The 25,123-nt window shown below is 43.4% G+C and overlaps 1 protein-coding gene across 1 annotated transcript in view; it reads left to right on the plus strand.

Moving 5' to 3' along the window:
• The window catches only part of LOC146857923 (voltage-gated delayed rectifier potassium channel KCNH8-like), a 1,483,167-nt gene that overhangs the window by 872,136 nt on the left and 585,908 nt on the right, over positions 1-25,123 (plus strand). The window contains exon 4 of the mRNA XM_085648652.1: positions 18,492-18,625. Coding sequence (XP_085504778.1) covers positions 18,492-18,625 — 134 coding nt within the window. The remainder of the gene's footprint in view (positions 1-18,491; positions 18,626-25,123) is intronic.

Raw genomic sequence — 25,123 nt, forward strand, 5'->3', positions numbered from 1 at the left:
TGACCCTATACAAATTGGCCATGGTCTGTGAGCCGCAGCTCCTGATAAACGTATGCAATCACATACTTTCTAAGGGAAAAAGAATGTCAGGGATGTAATCACAAGTATGTTTTATTGTCGTTTACAAGTTATCTACATTTCACAAAGTAATTATATTTAATGTGAAAAAAACATGTTTCTATTTTTGAGGGTTCCGAGTGTTAAGGGGGTGGGGGGGCTAGGGTTCAGGTATAGGTTAAGAAAGAGCATAGTAAGAACAGAAAAGGTGTTTTTAGCATTCAGGCGTGGGTAGGGGTACAGGATAGTAGGGGTTTAAAGGGATTTTATGTTTCAATGGGCATGTAGAGGTAAAAGGAAGGTAGGGGGTGTTGGAAATTTGTTCTTTCTGTAGGGTCACCCCAATTTTCTTTTTGGCCTTTTCAATAAATTCTATTTTACTGGCTGTAGAACTCTATGCACTTTACCCCTGATATCCACTGGTAAAATGTATGTGCTCATTCTTTTAACATGGTAACATTGGTATACTCCTGATTGGCATATTTACCTTACCTATAAGTCCCTAATATATGGTATTCATAGTGCATGTAGGGCATGTAAGTTAAGTGTCACCACTGGGCTGGAGCACTCTTTGTCCCAACCACTACAGTGGCAGATAAAAGCATGCTTCCAGTGTAACACCCAAAGAACAATTAAAGTTCTTATGAATTATTTGATGCAATTAAAAAAGCTGTTTATATTGTTTTCCCAAAAGGTGAGGTCATGTCTTTGCATGAGATTCGTTTAAGAACTGTACAAATGGTCTCAGATTGCAGACACTTATTTCTGGAATTTATTGTTGGCTAGGCAGTGTCTTACCTCGCAGTCCAAAAGGAATCTTAAATTTGAGTGTGGAGTTGCAGTCTAGCCTTCTTGGAACTTTAGCAAAATGGCACCTGTGACATACCAGAGATGTAGACAGAAAGCATAGAAAGGCTCTATTACGGGTCAGTTGCACAGAGGAGATTGACACTGAAGGTCATTAACATACTGAGATCAAAACTAACTTTGCACAAAGACTACCACGATCCATGCACTGAGCTTTCATCTATAGTGGACTGCTTCATTCAGCTCATGCCTGCACATGATCGATTAAGGAGTCATGCCTAGGCCAATTCTGGTTCACCTCGTGTGCAAATAGTGTTTAATGAATCCATCAGTACTCAATGTAATGATCCAGATTAAATCTTAGATTTCCACGTTTTAGATATCCTCTGCGTTGGTGTGTATGCTCAGATGTCGAAACATGCCTGCACATGATGTGTAAGTGGTGCCGCTTCAAAACCTAGGCCTCCACATGATATGTAAGGCATGTCTTTTCTAGACCTACGTCAGTATACATTACATACATCTAGACAGTCCAATCCAGAAGAAATCCTAAACTTTACATTTCCTCTGTAGTGACATGGTATTGTTAGAAGTGTGAGCATGATTGGATATGATATGGAAGAAGCATAATATGCATGGCCCCTCTCAGACTACTAAAATCTGAGACTTCCGGTGGACATGCCTATCAGACTTAGCATGCTTGCTCTTGATGTAGATGAGAAGTCTTGGGAGCGGAGGTGTGCCCTTGACTTTAACTTACTTTGCACTTGAAGCTGTTGAAGCTTTCCTCCTGCACGGCCAGTACAGTGTCTAAAATGTCCATGTGAGCAGGTGCACCGTACAGATTCAAATGTTAGGGTGCGTTGAAGATAGCGCTTTTAATTTCGAATGGCTTGGTGCCCTTATTCTAAAGCCGTATGGAAAGTATGGTAGGTATGGAAAGTTAGTTAAGAAAGACGCGCACACATTGGTAGGGTTGGGTCTGTGCCATTGACTTATGCAGAGTTTCTAATATTGTGCATAGCTTTCAATAATAAACTTGAGAATTGTTGCATTATCATTGCTAAGTTTGTGTTAGTCAATATATGTGGGAAAAGTATTAGAAATTGTGTTTTCCTCAACTTTTTCAAAGTTGTATTTGGTGAGAACATTTCAAGACGCCAGACTTGGTTGCTACACTTGCTGTGCACCATATGTGAATGTCTATATATCTGTATATGTGTGTGTGTGTATGTGTGTGTGTGTGTGTGTGTGTGTGTAACTCCACTTAAAAATATCTTCTACCAGTGACCCTTAGCTTCTCAAGCCAGAGACCAGCTGTTCGGATATCATCTCCGACTTGAGGTTTACCCCTGACGTAATAGCGGCAATTCCTGATATAATATTAGCATCCATTACATGATGGTACATGCCACTGCCCCTCGCATAGTAGTGGTAGTTTGTGCTGTATTGTGAAGATGCCTTAGACTTTGGTGCCCACCCCTAATGCCATGCTGAGTGTGGCATACGTGTAGTCAGTCTTGGCATATTGTGGGCATTCAGGGCATGTGCTACAATGGCACACAATCCTGGCAGAGTGCAAACCATGGCATAACGGTGGATGCTCTTTAAGAACTGGAGGGCAGCTATGTCATAATTGTGCCACCTTTGGTATAAAGCTAGCCATGAAATAATGGTGATATTTTTGACATATTATAGGATCTTTTGCACAATGGTGCCCACCTCAGCTTGATGCTTCCCTGATATAATAGTGGTAAATCTTGGCCTATCGTGGACACAAATGACATTTTCGTTCCCATCTCTGATACAAGGTTTTTCCATGGTACAATGGTGGGATTTTCATATTGTTTATAAATATGGAATGTGCCACAAAGGTTACCACACATAGCAGAATGTTTACTCTTGGCGTAATCTGGACATACATTATACGATTGTGCCCACGGCCTAGAAAATCTCTTAGAAAACCCAGATGTTTTGGAATTCATCCAAGATCACGACATTATCTTGGCTCAGGAAACTTGGAGCACAGCACCCCATCACATCATAGGCTATACCCATCATTCTGAACCAGCATCAAAATCATCAAAATTTGGCCATCCCAAGGGGGGTCTGTCAACATATCTCTCAACCAAACTAGACTGGTCATCAGAAAAACTACTCATAGGGACAAATTGGGTCCTCGTAACGGAGTTGGAATATCACAAGACAGATGTGGCATCGACAACACTCATCCTCTTAAATGTCTATATCCATCCAAGAAGGGAGACAAAAGACGAACACATGAACTTGTTGTTTAACATGATAAAATCATTGCAGAGGCAATACTGTCAAGCACAGTTTATCATCACAGGTGACTTCAACACAAATCTATGTAATAGCCCCTGGAACCAGCACAAAAAGGGAAACAAATTCAGACGTTATTTTGAAACACTAGGCTTAAAACACCTAAATGGAAATACAAAAGAGGATTCACCGGCAGCAGTTCCCTTTCTAAGTGGGATTAAAAGCTCTACTATTGACCATACCCTAGTGAGTGAAAACGTAGTCCGCAAGATGTTAAAATTCCAAATTACGCCACGCACGGAGAGCGATCATTTTCCACAAACAATGCAATTGGAGCAAACTACAGCTCGGTTGACCGCAACTAAAGAGCTAATCTCCTTGACCCGTGCATGCAATCTAAAAAGATTGAAAAGGAGAGGAACTGAGATTGAGAAGGTGATGGCTGAAGTTTACTTCCAAGCAGGAACAAAAGAAGGAAGATTTAAGGAAATGGGAAACCAAGAGTTATTACAAGCAGCACAAGGTGAGAGATTAAAAGCTTGGGATAATCTAACAGGTGCCCTACTGGAAAGTTTTCCTCATAAAAAGAGGCACCAGCACCTATATCACCATAGGAAGTCAAACCGGACAAACAGTTACCACCCCTGGTTCAGTCCCGAATTACGTAAGCAAAAACACTTAATATCACGATAAATTACATCTGACTCAAACCAGTTAAAAGAGGGAAAAAGACCAGATAGAAGTGAGCTTAAAAAATTAAGATCATACAAGAAAAACTGTCGTGAAGAAAAAATCAGATACCGCTGAATTTGGAATAAACTTCTTCTGGCCAGCAAACAACGCAAAGGAAAACCTTTTTGGCAGCAGACCTGACTTTTGGGAAAAAAAGACAACAAAATGCAGGGATTAATGAGGACATATGGGTAGCCCACTTAACGACAATGTACAAAGAACCCAGAGTTCAAAACAATTCCAGTTAGCCAAATTGCAAGAATCAACAGCAGATGGAGTGCAGTACAAGAAACGCAGACTACCCTTGGGGTCACAGACTTGAACCATAAATACATCGCTCTTTAGAGTAAAACCATCGACAAGTTAACGGAAGTAGACCAAATGACAACAATTGTAAAGAAACTAAAAACAGAGGGTGCAGCAGGCTCCAACGGAATCCCTAACACACTCTTCCAGGGAGAAGTATCATATTGGGCTCACTATTTCACGCCATTTTTCAACAAGCTGTTTTTGACAAATGGCATTCCAGATTCATGGCGGGGTAGCATTTTCCACCCAATTTTCAAAGGTGGAAACCCAACAAAGCCAACAAGTTACAGACTAATCGCTCTAATCGATGTTGAGGCCAAGTTATATGCAAGCTGCTTGCTGACTCATTTAAAAAAATGGTCAGATGACAACAATTGCATCCCAAAGACACAAACAGGTTTCAGGGCTGGTGCAGGCACTTTAACAAATCTCACAGCATTGACGTTATTAGCCAGAAAAGCCAAACATAAGAACAACCGCCTGTTTGCCTGCTTTGTGGACCTTAAGTCCGCTTTTGACAGTGTACCCCGGAAACGACTATGGGAAAAACTAGACAGTTGGGTATCCCAATAAAGGTATTAAATGCCATCAGAGAATTATACACAGGCACCTGGACACGGGTAAAAATAGGGGACGGCTCGAGGATAGCCCCCACACTTTTCAATCTGTACTTATCTGACCTCGAAGATGCCCTCCCAAAAACTAACAGCCATCCACCATCGTTAGTCAATGAGGAAATCAGGTGCCTTCAGTACGCAGACGATATTGTATTACTAAGCCAAACTCCAATCGGCTTACAACGCGGAATGAGCGCATTAGCCAAATACATGGAAGCAAGGTCTAGAATCAAATCTATCTAAAACAAAGGTTTTACGGCTAGTGGACACTAAATATAAGAAACACATATGGCACCTTGAGGGAAACAAAGTAGAGGCAGTTGCCTCATACAAATATCTTGGATTAAAGGTGGAACAAAAATTGAGTTATAAATCACAGCTCACCACAATGAGGACCAAAACTCAAAGCCTCATATGACTTTAAACTACTAAAAAAGAAACTAAGTTGTCCATCCCACGGCAACCTACTATCTGTCATCCTCGCTTAGTTAATGCCAACAGTAACCTACGGCACAGAAATAATGAGGGGTCGTGAAATCCCAGCCTTGAATAAAATACAAACAAAAGTTTATAAAGACGTCTTCCACATCCAGCAAAGTGCATCACCTGCCCAAGTGCGTCTAGAGTTCGGACTGCCAAGCCAAATATTCCGGAGTAAAGGTGCATTTATCAAACTATGTTGGCGGTTGCGTGCATCTGAAGTCGGGTCCATTGACCATCTGCGCTGGAAAGAAATAGATAATCAAAAAGCAAATCAAATTCAAGGATCCTGGGGTTGCTATCTAAACCAGGCGATAGAGGACCTGCGTGCTGAAGACATTTGGAACGCCAGCTTTGGGAAAAAGGCCTTTAACAAACTAATCAATTCCACAATAAAACTCCTGTCAAATTCAACAGATGAGAATACTTTATTACAAAGACGTCATGCCTGGACGGTGACCAGCTCATATGGCACAAGGAAGCCTCAGGAATATTTATCAGCTTATTTCTCTTTAACCTTAAAACATCAATTCATGAGACTGCGTTTCGGCATGTGGGAAACAAAGGATCTTATCCCTCCATGGAAAGATCAAAGGCAAAACCGAGACTGCAGACTGTGTGGCTATAAATATGAATCACTTCAACATATTTTCTGTGCATGCCCAAAGTTACTAAAAGAAAGGAAGATTTTATTAAAAGAACTATTTAACAACATGAATATTCGATCAAGTAGAGAAGCAGTAACCACCTGGATTTGGTGGGTCCTCAATCCCCCTAGTCTACAGGGGGGGTAACACTTTTAAATTTGTATTTAAAGGATATTGGTCAAAATCCTGTGGAGTCCCAAACAGATTCTTAGAATTACTGGAACAATGCAAAAAACTTGTATAGAAAATAAGCTGTTTTATATATGGGTTTTTGGAATTACATTGTTTTTTAAATTTTAAAAGAATTTTTTAATTGCACTTTATACGTAGAAACAAAGACTAACTGTTTTAAAATTCTATCAATGTTTTTTATTAGCGCTGCTAATGTTGCTTGGTGTAATTGTTTTTTTTCACAGACCGAACACTTAAATAAATAAATAAATAAATAAAAACTTTATACGATTGTGCCTACCTCACACAAAATGATGGTAGAAATACATTGCATATCATAGACATTAGTTTCATGCGATGGTTATTGATATGCATGTAGATCAGAATGTGTCCCAGTTGAGACAGTGATAGTTGAGCATCCTGATTACTTGTTACCCAATTAATAGGGAAAATGGTCTAAAAATGCACAGTTGTCCCACAGTTTTCAACGGAGTGCAGTAAGAAAAGAATTTGTAGAAGTGAAAAAGGTGCTATATACAATTTACAAACAAATAGGCTATGTGGAATGTTAATTCCAGACCTTTTGAATTGCCATTAATACTGGTGGCTTGTTGCCCAATTTATAGTGAAATGCACATTTGTCGCACAGTTTTTCAGATTTTTTTTAGCTGAGGTTAGAACCCCAGATCCCTTCTTGAGGTTCAGGATTTCTGGAGCATGGTGAAGGTACTGGACTTTATATGCTTGCCCTTTCATAATTTAAGTCTATTTAACAGATAAAGGAGGTAGGAATTAAGTCGTGATTACTTAAAGCTTGCTTCACTCACTGTGTGGAACTCTTACCAGGTATTTACACTTCACTAGTATCAGTCATTTCCAACACTGTTACTGCTGCTCTCAAAGGTACCCATAATTAGAAATGTAATCAGCTTTGACTGTCCATGGTGTCTCTCCTAGAGCATTTCACACCCTCTGCCACAAAAAGACAGCCACTAGCTCAGCCTGGTACTGGATTTGTTTGGTACAGTGTTCTGGCATGAGGGTGTTACTGAAGTCATCTCACAAGTAGGTTCACATATACACCTGAATATCCACAAGTCCCTGCCAGACCTTTTCTATCTGGAAATTCTTTTTTTTTTTTTTGCAGTTTGATATAGTGCGAAATCGACCTGAAGGTATCGGAGCGCGTTACATGAGCACCAGTTACATTACACAAGGACACATTCATTTTTTGGTAGGCACAGGGAGATTAAGTAATTCGCCCAGAATCACAGGATGTTGAGCCGACACTGAGACTCGAACCTGGTTCCCCATTTCAAACGTTGGCAGCTCTGGCCATTAGGACACATCCTCTCCCCTTCATGCCTCATCCCACTCATTAAGGAAATCAATACATCTCACCTTGTCAAACCATTGGCTTTGACAATGGTATTTGCCACCAGCACCCAGCATCAACAAAATGAAAAGATTTTTCCAAATTCTGTAAGGCTTAGGAAACAAAATTTAAAAATAAGAAGAAAGTGTGATGTCTTGAATCTTAGCATGCATCATGACACATGCACGTTTATGCATCATGACGCTATGGTGGCCCAGCTTGATGATCTATATATTCATCACCATGCATGCGTGTCCATCCACCCCGCTGTAGCCACCATTTTGGGCTGCCTGGCCCTACAAAAAATATATTTTTTATTCAATGGCTGGTAAATGATGGTTTGGAGAGCAACAACGGAACACCCCTCGGGAGATAAGCGAATGTGGAGTGAAGTTACAGGATGTGGGTGGAAGGCCTATGGAATGCAGAACGAAAATAATTTATAGAAAGCAAATAACAACCATGCAAGGATGGTGGTCAATGGACGAGTTGGGATGAGTCAAGGAGAGGGCATCATGCAGGGGATATTTTATAAAAAGGAAAAAGCATCACACCAGGGAGAAAGCAAAAAAAAGCATGCACTCTCAAGGAGTGCAGAGAGAAAAAGATTGTTGTCTGAAAGTGAAGTGGAAGGATACAAGTCACCCACTCAAAAGATGGTTATGGAGCTGTGCTCAGAGGGAGGGACAAACACAAGAAGAGGAAGGAAAGCCACTGAATAATAAGGAAGCAAATGAGAGTGGCAAGTCAGCCAACTAATGGTAAGCAGTGGGTTGGCTCCAATTTACTGTAAATTTTTTATATGATCCACAACAGGTCTTCTGACTACAGACAGCTTAAAGATTTCTGTGGCAAGATCTAAAACAACTAAAGAATACGCCTTCTCGATTCTAGCTTGTAGAAGCAAAAAGAAATGCGGCAGAATCAATACTGAATCACCATTAACTGGACAGGAAAATATTAGTTAATCCTTCCTAGGAGACAATTTCTCAAGTTTCTTTGATATAAATAAATGTCACTACCACAAACTGTGGATCTCCATATTGATTTTTTATATATATGTAATTGAAAACCATTGAAAGCTACAGTTGAAAAAAAGATTTGAAAACAATGTCAGGTACATAATTTTCAAATAGCCAATACAATATTTCACCACAGGCTGATCATCCTATGGATAGCCAAAAAATCCCTAATTACCCTATTCACTAATACAGATGCTATTCATATATACTCAAAAAGCATTCTGTTAGGAGATCGATTGTAGCAGCAAGGCTTGAGAAGGTATGGTGCAACAACTGGGAGTTAGTACAACCTTCTAGCATCTTAGGAAAAAAATGAGAACCTGGATGTTATGAGATCAGTGACCAAACTGCCATCTATATAAAGAATCTGGTATTCATGTGGGATTGTCAGTGCCAAGGGACTGTTTATCATAACAGATGTGCTATGCAAAACTTCATAGTATAGAATAACAGATACAGGTTTGCCAAATCCTCCTACCTCGGCCTGCCGGAGTATCTGCTCTCTCCAAGTGCTGCACCATATGGCATCTGAACTGTAGTTTAGAAGAATCCCATGGTCTCAGTCGCACTGACATCCTAAGCTTAGCCCGCCACCGCTCTTGATGTTACTTTTAATACCTTCCTATCACCTAACAATAAATCCATGGAAAGGTTTCTGAATAGCTCGCTAAGAAACTACAGTGTGACATTCCTGGGGGCACCCAACGCTCATCTGACTCCTTTCTTCCAATCACGCAAACACACTGCAGTTCGAAAGAAGCCAGCTGACTTTCCATCTAAGTCCCTCCGCTTTGGAACATTTTACCAACATACATTATAATGCCAATACTCCTCAACTTAAAATAGTAGTAAAACTTAATTTTGAATTTCTCGGTCTTCTCCTACCAGCAGTTCTAGAGTGATGCTGACACGTAGGGGCACATAATGATGGTAGTCGGACGAGCGTCTGACCGCCATTGCCAAGGGCAAGGGACTGCCGAACAAGACGTCGAGGGTCCCACCACCCAATTGCAATATGCCCACCGAGCTGGCGGGTGGAAAAGTGCTCAATAATGCTGCAGCTTGTGCTGCGGCTCTGAAAAAAGGCCGCAGCACAAGCCACAGTACTATTGAGTACTTTGTGCACATTCATGCACTGTGTTCCAGGCACCATGTTGTGCCTGGCAGTAGGCCTGGGTGGAGTTCCACTACCTGGAACTCCGCCAAGTGACCAAAATACTCCACCTTGCTTAACGTTGTTGAGCATAATCTAGGAAAAAGCTCAGCGGAGTGGAGATTTTCGGAACTCCATGTCCAGCGCAGAGTGCAGAAAAACTCCGAGAACGGAGTGCAGTTTACCACCCTGGCCTACCTGGCACACGGTGCATGAATGTGGCCCGCGGGGGACAGGGGCCCTTCTTGGTGCCCCCAAAGTCCCTTTCCAGCTACTTTTTCATGGCGGTGGGACCACCATAAACAAGCAGTCAGAAAGGGACATTGGGATCCTGATAGCGGTTTTTGAGCAGGCACCGCTTCAATTCAGGATCACAATTCCGACCGACGCCCCGACCGTCAAGGGTCCGTCCACCTGCATCGTAATGCGGCGGTCAGCCCGAAGGGCTGTCTGTCAGTGGGACTGCCACCGACGGCCTGTCGGTGGTTGGCCTACCGGCATTGTAATGATGCCCTAAGTGTCTTAATCTTTCTGAATACATTTCTACAGTGTCACATGTCAGACACTCATTCGCTCATTTCAATTTAGAGAACTATATTTCCTGGTTATAACAAAAATTTTAAACAGGCTAAAAACACTCGCGCTCACTCAGATTTTAATTTCAGTTAATCTGTCCACTTGTGAACTAAATTATGAATCTGATTCCGTGTTTACTAGTTGGTGTTTAAGTTTTGTTTTTAAATGTATCTGAAGTTACTGAAATGTAGAGTAGCCAGTTTACTGGAGACCTTCTGGGCTTTAGCAAGTCCTACCCTATTTCTCATGCCTTGCTTTCTCAATGTTAGTTTTCGTCACTGAAGACGCTTGAGGCTATCAGCCCTATACATATTGTAAGCACTGCTACTTAGATCAATGGGTTGAGTCCATAATCTGCAGGTTGCAAGCTAACAACCTGCCTGGGTCACTCTTGTTTCTCCTTTTTCCCTCTTTCTTGATCTCAGGGTTTTGCATAATATGCTTCCTCTTTTATTTATTTTGTTGATGTATCCATGGTAATGGTCAATCATATCAATACATGAGCGTCCTGTAGGTGTATAAATATGTCTGCTGTACGTGCTTGAAGGAAGGTATGCACCTTCCTTGGTTTAGCACTGGAACTCACCTGTAATTATCCATTTTCATTGTGTGCATACACCTGACATGTCTGGCTACAGGCATGCATTAATCCATGGACCGAATGCACCGTGGATGGATGTTGGAGGCTGCTCGGCAGTGTTTCAGCAGGAGGGACTGTGAACTGTCAGCCCATCTCTCAGCGGCCTTCTAGTCCCTTGCGTGCAGCAGTTAGGTGGCCTTTTGTCAGATACATTTATCTCTAAAGGCTGATGCTACGTGGGTTTGTTGCCGTCTGTCACCCTGAATCTAGCCACGATTATGGAAAAGACAGCCTTGTCTCTCTGCGTTTGCATTTATTCGTGCTAACTACAGGGGAATCTCCAAACCAACCAGGACAATGAGATGGCTGCGCTTCTTTACTTTGCTTTCTGAAAAACCTAATCGATGTCCAGTTCAGAAGATGCAGAAAAGTAATACTGTGAATATGCCATGAACCATAATAATGAGACATGGAGGCCTTCCTTAAAATGCGAGTGAATAATGAAAAGCGCGTCTCTGCCCTCCTTTGCCTGGGGGGGGGGGGGGGCAGTTCCTCTCCATCATTCAGGATCGCAGACTCCTCATCCTCCTGTTTTACTGCCTCTGTCTTCTCCCAGCAAAGCGGCTTTGTAGACTCTGGATCACCGCCCATAACCCTTACCGAAAACCCCTGAAGTCTCCTTGTCTAGCCACGGCCATCCCTCTCACATCCCAAACTAACATTCATGAATCCCCCTACACACAGCCAAGGGTCAGCCTCCAGTCCAGTGTGACTTTATGCCATATCACATTCTGACCACTGGCATGATATGTAAGTGGTTTTACACAGCCTGGTGGCTCCCCGGCGCTGTCCATAGCAGGTGTGACTGCTAAATAACTTCATATTTCTATGGTATCCATCTCTGGAGAATGAAAGGCTGAGTGATCCCACTAAGTTTCAGACCAGTCATCCTTATTATTTGCATGCACATCTGTTTGACAGATGTTTGACCCACCTAGCAACCCCTAGATTTTAAATACCACTTCTTGTGAGAGGATTGCAATGAAACGAGTTTTTAGATAAGAAATGGGAGTCTGGGCTCCATGGTTGAGTATATTGGTCAGTGGCGAGTAAACGGCAGCAGAATTTGCCGGGTTCCTCTGTGGCCTCCAGACAGGGATCGTCCCCATAGTGGGCCTTGGACTGCGGGAGCTGCAGGATGCACCGTGCCAGAGCAGTCCTGGGGCCCCGTGCGCGCGGAACTGCTGCTGCCTTTAGGCTCGCGCATGCCTTCTAGACAGCACGTGCTCCTCCTGCCGCGACATTTCCCTCAACAGGCCTTGGTAGGATTCATAATTTAATTATAGCTTCTAATTTCGGAGGCATTTCCAGACCCGTGGGCTCGTTCTGCTTAAGTGAAGGCAGGCACATCACTCAATTATGCAGCGTGTGTTTGTACAGTTTTTAACAGTTATGCTAATTCTGACGGGGGGAGGGAAAGTGAGGGGGAAGCGGTGTTCATTCATTGAAGCACGTTGTGGAAAGCACAGCTCCTCCCATGACCGCCTCCTCTCCGCTGCTCTCAGGCCTTTCATAAGGCAGGGTGCGGCTTGATGCAACGAGGCACTTAAATGGGGCGAGAAAAACGTGCATCAATCCATTAAGAAATAAACATGTGGAGGGCTGGACTGGTCGGCGAGGGCGAAGGTCAGATACAAGCAATACATCGATCCGAGGGGGGTGTTGTATTCTTAGGGACTTAGAGACTCCCCGTGGCGCTTCACTCTGATGGAAAAAACAAACATTGATTTTCCACCCGTTAATAGGCCATTTTCCCGACTGAATTTCTGTTTTTAAGAATGGCCATGACGCACACAAAGTCACCTGGGCTTGTATTCTAGCCTGGGGTATTTCAAGTCATTATTCAATTGAACTGTCATATTACATGCTGATGAACACATACAGGGTCTGTAGCACCTCAGCACATGGGTCCCCTATTAGTGTAATAAAAAACTGACAGAAAACAAGTTAAGTGAAGCCTGAATCAATATCCATAGGGACGAGATACCCCTGTGTTCCTGGCACTGATTTTGCCACCTCTGAGGTCAGGGGTCGTAAAGGCAATGCCAGGGTTTAAAAGGGGGAAAGCCACCGGTCGCAGCTGCGACCCTTAAATGGTGATCATGCCTCAAGTATTCCCAGCGATTCAGCTCCGGGTCTCATCTCTTTCTGTGCATTGCCACATATAACTATCACTCATTACTGGCAGCGCCCATTTACCTGGCTGTGCATCGCCACATGCTTTCTAAAAATCCCGGGTTGTTGAGAACGCTTGATTTACTCCATCACCATATTCCACAGAAACCATCTAAACAGCGGCTCCGGGCCCCTCTGAGTTCACACATGGCATTTAATCCTTCCCGCTAAGACTACCCAGGCTATTTTCAATTATTCAGGCTTGCACCTTACTGTCCTGATGATGATCCGATTATTGTTTTTAAGGGATCGAAACGTCGGCGACTAATGTACACAGTTTTCACGTTAATCGCACATGATAAAAAAGTGCAGTTACTGTTTCTCTAAGTGTGCCCAATATTCCACAAGCTACCTTGTCTTGCCTGATATGTTTTTTGCCCTAATTGTATATGTCATGTGTTTTTGTAGAATGCAGGATTGTGTCCCACTTTATTTCTGCGTTTGTATTTATGTTCTTTGATATTTTTGATTCATTAAATTGACTGTCCGGCTGGACACTCGCATTATAGTACCGATTCAAGTCTATAATTATCTAACTCACTTAACTGTTTCGTGTAAGGACCATTGTTCTAATACTATGCTATCCAGTGAATGGCTTGCCTTTTAAGCAACACTTCAGTGTCATACAAATACTATCAATTGAATGAGGGGACATCGAGGGCCAGAAACCTTTTATGAAAATGACTCCACACTCCTCAGTGAACTCCATCATGGCTCTAGGCACAGCACGCTGCAATACAAGATGTTATTGTATTACAGTGCACATTGTGTAAATCACATGTCCAGCAACATAGAAACAGCATGTCCTGACACAACCACTGTGGAGGCGTGCACGCTCTAAGGGCTAGATCAGTAGCAGTGTGCATTCTACTGGGCACCAGTGCACTGGGGTGTAGCTTCAGGGAGGGTTTATGGGGTGCAACACTTACCAAATAATTGCACTGTCAGTTACAGGGCTGCATAATCGGTTCAGCTGCCGGTAATCCTGTGTTTGTTTAACCAAGATTACTGGGCCCAGGAGGAGGGAGTAGATGGGAGTACATGAGGGCACAGGTATGGCTCTGAGCTCAAAGCACACATCCATATTAAATTGGCACAATCACGCCAGAGCACTGGACATCTCTCGGCCTGTCACTCACTCCATTGTGCTGCTGCTGCTGGGGTGACCCCTCAGTGACCTAAGTGAGTATCATCTCCGGCGCCTTTGTCTGGGTCTGGCGTCACATTCATGGCCCGTGCTTGAGCGGCAGCGTAGCAGACGCTGCCTCTGCACGCCAGGGATTTTACCTACAATTGGAATTCTGCTCGTGTGCTCTGAGAGCGCTGTGCTGGCCCGTGAGACGGCAGGGGGGGGGGGGGCCAGGCAGGTGGGGGAGACTGTTGCTCTTCAGGGCTGTATTTTTTACAATTTTTCTCCCACAGGATGCATGTGCACCTGCCATGTATATGTACTCGACTTGTTCGGTAACTCTGATGTAGGAGTTTTTATGTATGCATTGCCCTGTGCTTTAAAGTGGCTGTCACTAACTAATCAGCAACACTGTTAAGAAAGTCAGACAATAAAAACTGAATTCTAACATGATTCTGGGCACGTGCTGCATTTGAAGTTTAAAACCTGCACATGCCGCTTTGTGTGACCAACAGCTGGACATCGGACAGGGCTGGCTTCTAGGGCGGTGAGCTCCTGGCACTGACTTCAGGGGCACTGACTGTGTTAGAAAATAACTTCATTTAAATGAGTCTGCTGCAGCAGAGTCCCTTTCTGTTCTGGAAGGATTCCAGCAACAATAAAAATGTCAAATTAACGCTTGTGATGAAATGTTATGTTCCTGCTGGAGAGAGATCAGAGATTTGTCGAGTGTCAGTTGTGACTCTAGTACAGAGGGTCACTACAAAACAATACCTCCCAGACCATGGAGTGTACTAATTTCGTTGATAGAGAGCTGAAAGAGTCTCTCTACTTTTGTTCTCCTATGGAACGATCCGTATTCTGATTAACTTGTTTTTGGAAATACTAACGTTTCCCTAGTCTTCCTTGAAATATGAAACCCAACTGGTTATGTCGAATAAATACTCAAGCGCCAGTTGTTACTTCATGTCAGGTATTTATCTTTGACCGTCTTTTTGGTGATTTCATCTTATGTTTTTTACCTTTCAAAATAACAGTAACATACATATATATTTACACATGACACAGTGACATTTACGTTGCATAACGTTGCATATAAACGTGCACAAAACATTGGTTAAAAAAAGAAAGACAGTACATTTTATAAATAGACATTACATGTATACTGAGACGTGACTCTACATTGTGCACATCCAACAAAGGCAGTCTTGTGTGTTATTACATGTATGAGTTCTTGTATGTCCTACTGAAATTTAACATCAGGACCTGTTACCCGTGTGTCCTCAACCACCTTTAAGGTGGCGTAAGGTCCTATAGAGGTCAGAGTGTTAATGTATTGATTCCTATCTAAGCAACCTTAGTTGTGCTTAAGTGTTTTTGCTCCCATCAATTGATTGTGATGAATCTTGGCCTCAGTTTGAAATGTGCTGATGCGTTTTGACCTTCCGGATTGGACCTAGGTATGATATGGGTGGAAGGTCTTCTTCAGGGCAGGGTATGCTCTTGTAGGACACGGTATTTGTCTTTTTGAAACCTACGGGTTTCCCTAAATTGTATTCGGTGCCCAGCACGGAAGGGGGTCTTCCATGAAGGGTGTTGTGGGCGTGATACCTTCACTGAAATGTTTTCTTTTTTTCTTTTTTTCAACAAGCGGATCAGATCACAGAAATGTATTTCTGTGGGAAGCTCAGTGGGGTTCTGTTTTTGTCACAGAGATCCTTGTGTTATTTGCTATTCATAAAATTACAATCAAAGTAACATAGCACAGTGACCTATGAACTGTCATCAAAGAGCTGCATTCAAAATGCATGGTATAAGTTAGAACGTTATGCTTTTTCCCCAGTCTTTTATTAGCCTAATGTTGCTAAAAAAGGGTTGGTTTGGATAGAATTAGTCTCATTAGTATAGCCAATCCCAGCGGTATGTTTGAAATCCTACGTTTGTGTTTCTTAAGAGCAAACTCTCCTGAAATATACTGCCTACTACTATGAATGACGTGATTCCTCCATCTTGTAATCCTCATTGTCTTATGTAACATTTCCTACAGACTGATTTTCACAAGTATGATTCATTGTCTCTGCATAGTTTACATGTGATTTAAAGTGCTCTGTCACCGGTCACTGGTATGAATAATGCTATAAAACAAATCCAATGCATTTGCGAGAGGGGCTATGGAGATATGAAGGGCAATGTCGTATGGTTGTAGTGAGGAAATCTATGGAGAAGGAAGCCATTGTGGTTGAGGAGAAGCCGAAAAAGATTGTCACTTTAGGCGCCACCAGCGCTAAAGCCGGCCCTAGCATTGGAATCAGTCGCATAAACAAGAGACAATAAAAAAAAGAGAGAATCGCCCCTTTTAAAGTGTTCTTTTTAATTTAAACTTTTTGTCCTTTTGTGATGCAGTGACCTGGGTGTAAGATGAAACTTAAAACACTCAGGGGTCGATTCTGATCCTGGAGAAATATTCCCCGTACGAATCGTATCCGGATTTTTTTACGTACGAATCGTACAAGTCCCGTACAAACTGGCAAGTACGATTCGTATGTAAAAAACACCATACGAATCACATTGGGAATATACCCCGACACGTCCTCGGGTCGGAAAAGTGTCCCACACATCCCCGGACGTTTTTACATACGACTCGGTAAACCGACGTCCGAACGCGCAAGTACGATCCGTCCCGTCCGTCCGACAACCGTATGGTAAAAACACCGTACGAAGCGGACCTCCACAGCAACCATGGAGACGTCCAAACATGTACCCGCATACGCGCCGAACACCCCCCCATGTCCGCGCCGTACCCCCATCCCCCCGGCATGTCTGCGACGTCCCCCCAGTCCCCCCCGTATGTCCGCGTCGTCCCCCCAGCGTAGCGCTGGGGGTCCGCACCGTACATACGGGGGGTGGGGTGGGGGTCCGCACCGTACATACGGGGGGTGGGGTGGGGGTCCGCACCGTACATACAGGGGGTGGGGTGGGGGTCCACACCGTACATACGGGGGGGCTGGGGGGACGGCGCGGACATACGGGGGGGCTGGGGGTATGGCACGGACATACGGGGGGGCTGGGGGTACGGCGCGGACATACGGGGGGGCTGGGGGGGTGTCCGGCACGTACTGGGCCCCCTTTTCCTCACGCTTCGCGGCATACTTAGCTTTACCGGCACTTTTTGTGTGCCGTAAAAATATAGCCGTCCGGAGTGCTGTCGGTACGAATCGTACTTACTGGTACATAAAAAGCTGCCTAACTCCGTCCGCATGTCACGTACGCGTCGACCCGGATCACATTTGTATGTGTTTTTGTGTCGGTCGGTGTTTTGTACGAATCGTACGGAAATAATGTTTCCGTACGAATCGTACTTGCATGTTTGTATGGTGTTTTTACCGGGTACGAGTCGGACGGAGAAAACGCTCCGAACAACGGTTCGTACCCGGTTTCTCCAGGATCGGAATCGACCCCTCAATGTTTATCTCCCGGTCATTAAAATGAAGCTTCACCGAACTGGTTCGTATTTCAAGATCTAGCATATCTGTGTCTTCTCCGCTCTCATGCCATGCCATGCCATGCCAAGTTAGTACACGTCTGATGTATTCAGCCCAGTAAGACAAAAGGGATTTAAATTGGATCATCTTTAAATACATCTGGATTCGCTATGTGACTGCCAGTTAAAAACGTACAGGTTTGTTTTGCACAGTAGACACTTTGAGTTCTATGCTAAGTTGTGTTGTGGCTCAAGATTATATTATTGCTGCCAAGAATGTCCTTGCTTCACTGAATAACTGAAGACGAATGCCCCTAGGCTTGTCCGTTATTGCCGTCAGTGACCTCAGCCCGTCGCTACTCTTCAGTTGCATCCACCATGCTACTAGTTGGGAAATCTCAGACTCACACACCCCCTAACGTCCAGTGCAGTTTAAAGGCACATATCACTGCATGCCACCATCTCCTCAGTGGCACACAGTGATAACAGTGCATTCTGTACCTATGTTCGGAGGTGTAAATATTTGAACACTGAGATCAGAAGCTGGGAAATTTACTTTTTCGAGGAAGAACTCCACAGATAGGCATCTAGCACATAAAAGTCGGTGCTGAGAGGGGGGTTGGTGGTATGATGTGTTGGGTGGGTGATAACGAGGAAGGTATATTTTCTATTGTAGCTCTTAAGAAAATGAAGCAAGGACATTGCATCGTCAGCCATGCTTGTACATGAGCAGAGCGGCTACAAACACAAAGTTGTTTTTACCTAAAGAGTTTTCGGTGGTGCTCGTGCTTACAAGCTCTGATTGGGAATGACTCTTGGTCTCTTTTTATTCTACAGCTGATGATCTTGAAATCTACACGGACACCAGGCCTCAGGGATTCAACGCCAACCGCCGGCGGAGCAGGGCGGTGCTCTACCACCTGTCCGGACACCTGCAGAAGCAAGACAAAAGCAAGCTCAAGTTGAACAATGTAAGTATGGTCCCTGCTGCAGGCGCGCTCCACTGGTATCCCAACACACCCCTGCTGCAGGAAGGGAGACTTTGCTGAACGCCCAGGAAGTCACGTGTGAGAGCCGAACAGAGCTTTGACTCGTGCCTCTCAATTCACATGTGCTGTGCATTAATGTGTGTCTTACCACCAGCGGCGGCTCCTACGCTATGGCGAAGGAGTGTCAGCCTCAAAACTTTAAAGAAAAAACAATAATAAAAGTGTTTATTGTTGAGGTTTGGAGGTGGGGCCATCATGGAGGGAGAGTGGTGAGCAGGGCACTGTTGTCACTGCGCTTGACGATTTGGTCGGCCATATCAGAGCGGCCAAATAGTTATGCGCAGTGAAGCTCTCTCAAACCCCAGCTGCGTTGCTGGATTGGAAAGAGCAAGCACAGACTCCCAGTATCACTGGGAGCACAAATACTCGGTGCTCAGGCCAATCCTGATGCTGCTTTCAGCATCATGAACGCAGCATCAGGATTGGCTGCATGGGATTCTGAGAGCCTGTGCTAGTGACGACGGAGCAGAAGAGCGGAGATGCAGCAAAGCGGCAGGTATGTTTTTTTTTGTCTCCTTTGTGTCTCCTTAGTTTGTGGTCCGCCCCCTGCTCCCCCCCCCCCACGCCACTCTGCCAGGACATGAGCCGCTACTGCTTTCCACACACCACTGGAAGCCCTCTCCACTCTTCATCCCATATGTGCAATAAGATTTTATACAGGGCATCCATGTTTGCTTGCAGGCACGTCTCTGTTGTGTTCTCGCCCAGGATGCGATGGACCTTCCCTCATACCAACTGGTGTGATAGTGCTTAGACAGCACCGGGGCTGTTAGAAGTGGAGGTCAGAGAGGGCATTATTCCCCAGGACCTGTCCATTTTAGGGCCCCGCAGTTAGACCTCTAGAGGACGCCAGACACTTGCACAGGGGCCCTAAGGTTGCCACCTGCCCGTTTTTCTACCGACACGACTGGTATTTAAATGTAATGGCTGGTACAAAAATAAGCAAAATCACCAAAAGCCAGTATGTTAAGCCTTTATCTGTACATACTTTTCATACGCTTCAAAAGATGACAACCCTAGTGGGACCATCATGGCATTTTTGTACTGGCCACAAATACTTCAGACATGCATGAGCAGCACCATACCCAGGCAACAAGACAAATAGTCCTCAATCATGTTTTAATTAAGCTGTCTCCTCACACTGGGCTTGCGCGGGGACACTCTTCTGAGTAGCTGTGCGCGCTTTAAAAAATACTATAACATAACATAAGTAGCTATATTGAGTTGCTTTTGCAAATATAGACACAGTTCTCGAACAGGGCTTTGTCGGTGGTGCCCCAGGTGCTGAGCAGAGCAATCCAGCTCTGGCAGCAGTCCCGCTGGCATGGCTGCAGTGGTGATAATAGTGGATAGGACGTAGAACCAGCTTTCCATCCGAGCAGGCACAATGTAAATTAGAGAAATAAAATGTATTAATTTTCAATAGAATTACCAGTTGAAGTGTCAATGAAAGTAGGCACTAGATGAGGAAGAAACAGAAAAGAGCCAACAGTAAAGCACAGATTTAGCTGAAGTTTAGATATGACCCTTCTGGTTTTTACAAAACATTTGTTTATTAAAAATGCTAACCGGCTGTGTGGATTAGTTCCTCGTCTTTGGACAAGAAGCCTTAAAAGTAAGCATTTTGTAGTTTCAACAAGTACTGCCAAAGCCAAACGGTCTCTTTTTTTACAGTGCTTGTTCGCTGCTTGTATTGGCTTTGTCAATGCAGCTACATGGAATTTTAATTTTACATATTTCCAAGATGGAGGATTGACGACCACCTTGGAAAGGTGTAATATAAGTATACAAAACTGATTTTCTTAAATTGATTTACCCCCCATCCAAGAAGACCTTCACATTGCGTCTAGACGATATATTATGATCATCTTGGAAGTATACAAATGACATTTGTCAATGATTGTGTTGCAGTTCTACAATAGTTTGCAAAGCCAGTAGCAGCAGCAGGCAGATGGTTGCCTGGGCTATAGGTAGAGGAGGCATGCGAGAGTAAGAGGCAGGTGATGGGTGGGACTCATTTAGCCGCAGCAGTGCTCTGTATCGTAAGAATAGGAGGGAACAGAGTAGAGGGAAGAACATTAGGGCAGTGTATGGGGGTAGAGATGATGATTGGGCAGGTGGAGTGGCGAGAGAGATGGAGAGATAGAGTGAGACAGAGAGAGAGGAAGGAGCAGTTACTGTACTCCCTTCGAGTCCTTCCATCAGGAGCAAAATCTCAAATGTGACAGAAACATACGCAAAGAAAAATAGTTCGCTGATGTCAGCAGAGATCCCATCAACCAACTGAAATACGTGGTGAATCCTAAATGCACCATGGGTGGGACAATTTCACAAAAGGGAGAAAATCAATTGAATCCGGAGCAGGAAGCAGAAATAGGCAAGCAAGCCACCCAGCACAAAGAAAATAGAGGGAATGAGAGGTTTTTATAGAGCCTAACTCAGCTCCATCTCACCAATGAATCCATAGACTGTAAAAAGGACTGGTAGGCGCTACAGCTTTTCAGGAGCTATGACGTGTGTTCCTGGAGACAGAGTTTATCGGATTGCTTCAATTCTTTGTGATGACACATTGGTCAAAGATCCCCGCAAAGATACAAGTTATATTGACTGAGGGAGAAATCCCTCAAAAAGGATCTCACCCCTCACCCCTGCTAGGGTGCATCCTTCATTATCAGAGTTGATGCACCTCAGAAAGTCGCCTAATCCGGAGTAGTGAGCAGACCCAAACCCTAGTCTGAGTATATGTTAAAGTATTGGTTCTAATGCTGCCCATAAAAGGAGGCAAGGATACTTTGTGGGGTGCCAAAACATTTTTATGATACATCAGTGGATGAGAGGAAGAAACAATCCCTTCAAATCTGGTGTGTTGAAAAGTATGTTAGATCCAAGGAACCCTCAATGCCTCTTGTATGTACCTAGTAAGGCTCCTCTGGCAATAAAAACACATCTAGGCTCTCTCTGAACCTACCAATTGACCCTACTATCCTGGCTTCACTCTGGGCGAAGGGTGCCTGGTAAAAATACTTTCATTTGTATTGAATGCCCTAACAATAAGCCAGGGGCTGTGGGCGGGGTCAGCGATATGTAAGTAGGGTGCCCTTTGATTCTGCTCTGGCTGGTCATCTCTGCCTTCCCCTTGTAACAGGTGTGATTGGGGGAGGGGAATCAGAAAGTGTTCCTATACACTAAACGTCCATGTGAAGCGCCCACAAAGGACAGCAGTGGGCGATCTAGTCTGTAAGCATCGGCACCCTTACTCCTAGGTACATATGATCACAACAGTTTAACACACACAGCCCTCATCTCTCTGTGCGTCGCACCGGGGGAGCTGGGAGTAGGGGTGCAAGAATTGCTACAGCACTCCGACAGAACCTGGAAGAATTCCTATCGAATACCCCATAAAGAGGCATTTTATTTTAGCAGCTCTTCCTGTGAGTTTAAAATCAGACTAAAATATCAGGAAACACCTTCTGATAAACTGCTGCTACTTATTTTAGCATGGAGCTCTGTTTTATTTTCCTTTCACTGACTGCAAAGGGGATGTGAAGGGAGACCACAGCGTGGCAGCGTTTTCTAACCCAGATATTAATAAAATATTTATCACAAAACGAAACGTTACAGGTATTTTCAAATGTTCCAGAAGCATGTTGAACATACAACAAAAAGATGAAAGTAGGTTTGAAATAAACGAAGACACATACAAGGGTAAAATCGCTCTTATTTATTATTTCTTTATTTTTATTATGTCTTAATTTCATTTAAAATTAGCATAGTTGCACACACATATTTTTTGGTATCAAATGGCAAGTCAAATGTTTTATTATGAATATACATATTTAAACATGTGCTAATATACATATTTGCACATGTTTAAAGCACCATGCAATGTGTGCAGAGACGCGGCATCTGTACATATTACTGTGTGCATGCATTATGAGTTAGAGCCACATGTATGATGTGGTTTACCTCATCAGTGATTAGGTGAGTGAACATAGATCTATTATTCATGAACTCGATAGGGAGGTCAGATTGTGGGGCAGAAGAGAGAAACTCCGACCCCCATGTTTCCTTTGCAGTCAGCCTGTCCATGCTACTTGGACCAATCGCCATTCTACCTGAATCTTCTCACACTCCCCGGTAATTTGTGAAAGATCCTTCGTTACTAGGTAAAACTTCTGGTAAATTCTCAATAGTCTATTGTTACTCCCTTAAAAACAAACTGCGATCTACATTATTGGGCAAATCTATTTTATATCCACATATCTTTGAATGTGTCCTACATGCATTATGCCCCAATTTCAACACTATGAAGTAACTGGAAGGAGTCTACTAGCACTTTTCAAAACTCTACAAAAAAGTATTAATAGCAATATTGTACGTACGAGAGAATATTAAAACACAGCTCCAACACTGTGTGGGGGTCTTTAAGGCACAAGGGGTACAAGAATAGTGTTTTTTATACTCCTAAAACCATACAGGGTTGTCAAGAAATTATAACTACTGGAAATCCGGAGAATTTTTTTTTGCATTTCTTTCCGTAGACTTTTCTCTGTTTTGCGAGTCTGCTAATGTGCAGCTTTTAAAGTGAAAATAGCAGTTGGCCAAATACTGTATAATGGGAAGGAGCAACCAAGAAGCGTTTTCTTATCTGAACCTTACAAAGAAACAAAAAAATGCAAAAGTGCCCTTGGGAGCGTTAAAAAGCAAATTTAAGGTACTCCTTTTAGCCGCGGGGCTACATTGCTTTCTTTTAAAAGCTGAAAGTCTAATCCTCACTCGGGGCGATGGGACAGCAAGTGGAAGAGTCTGTAGGGTCCAACTTTGGTCGACGAGGGACTGATTTGGGTTACATTTTCAGAATATCCACCACATATAATCGTACATAAAAGGTAATCATTTACAAAGGTAATCAATTAAATAGTTGTTAACCTGAAAATCTGCCATGGATCCACCCTTTTGGACCATAGATGGACACCACTGATTGCTGTCTGAATCAACAATGTTTTACCCGCAAGATATCGGCAAGAGATTGGTGATGTACAAGAAAAGTCTAATAATTGACGTCAGGATGGTCCCATTTAAAAATCGCACAGAGCACTGGCAGAGTGGAACCGCATGCTTTCTCATCTCTTTTCTCCATATTCAGAAGGCATTTAAATATATAGAAGTAGTGACCTGGTCCTACCTGATTGCAAAGCATGGGCTACCTGAGTCAATCTATAATGTAGAGGGAACTCCATGTCAGAGAAGGATTGAATAATGCAAGGTGAGATAATTAATAGTCATGGTGTCTTCACTTTATCGATATCTCTACCGGCTAAAATGAAATAAACATATTGACATAACTTACTTCTTTGGACACCTATACCAATGCATTATGTATTAAAAGTTGTTACTGCATTAAAACTATGAATAACTTGTATTGGACATAGGACTTCATGTTATTTTATTTACCATTTCTAAAAGTTGTACGTAACCGCAGATGCTACTACACAATTTAGCAGTACTCAATTTATCAGTCTCAGATGGATAAATAGGTCAGTTGGCCCTACCATTTGAACTTGAGGTCCTCCGCTCACACCCAGTGCCTATGGCGAATGTGTACCTCACTGGGCTATCGTTCCCTGCACCTTGTGCACACGGCCTGCTATGGACCGGCCCTCACTTAATTATTCAATAGAATGTGCAGATGCTCACCAGGTCCTTCACACGGGTCATCCACAAATGAATGGTCCAATTCACATGCTTTTGTGAAGCCGAACTGGACCTTCTCAGGGGCTCGCCTAGCATCTGGGAACCTTCCTTCTATTTCAGGCCACAAAGAGCCCACACTCTCTGGTCGTTCTCTTCATTATGTTATTTCCAGTCAGACAGTTCAGTGTAAACTCTCAGACTGGGGTCCTCTGGTCTAATGTGAAGATATGCAAGCACCCTCTCTAATTCAACAGTGGATCACACCAGTGTGCGGCAGCCCGCTAGGATTGGTGCTCTCCTCTATTCACTCGTGACAGTGGACAGGACTTGCAAGCAGCACGTTGGCCTTTGGTAGAGTGCGGTGGAAAGAATGCCACCCTCATGCCATCCTCATTTTTGTGCTCACGAACACTAGACTGGCATAAGATTTATCTGTAAAGGTATAGTTTCTATTTAGAGCGCAGGCATCAGTGTTAAAATGGGATCTGATCGTGTCCCCATAGGCTTCCCAAATAATATGCCATGGTTAGGAAACTGAGGCAGAGAATACTGAAATTGCTATATTTTAATTTCATTAAAAGATAAACAAAACCCAGGTTTGAATCCCAGATCCGGTGTCTGTAAAAATATATATATATATCTTAAACTTTCTTTTAACAAACATATAGGAAAAATAAATACACAAGGGAATAGTTAAATACAAAAGTAAGTTGAAATAAAGAAAAC

This window comes from Triturus cristatus, chromosome 3_2 (genome assembly GCF_964204655.1).
Source record: "Triturus cristatus chromosome 3_2, aTriCri1.1, whole genome shotgun sequence".
NCBI classification, from domain to species: Eukaryota; Metazoa; Chordata; class Amphibia; order Caudata; family Salamandridae; genus Triturus; species Triturus cristatus.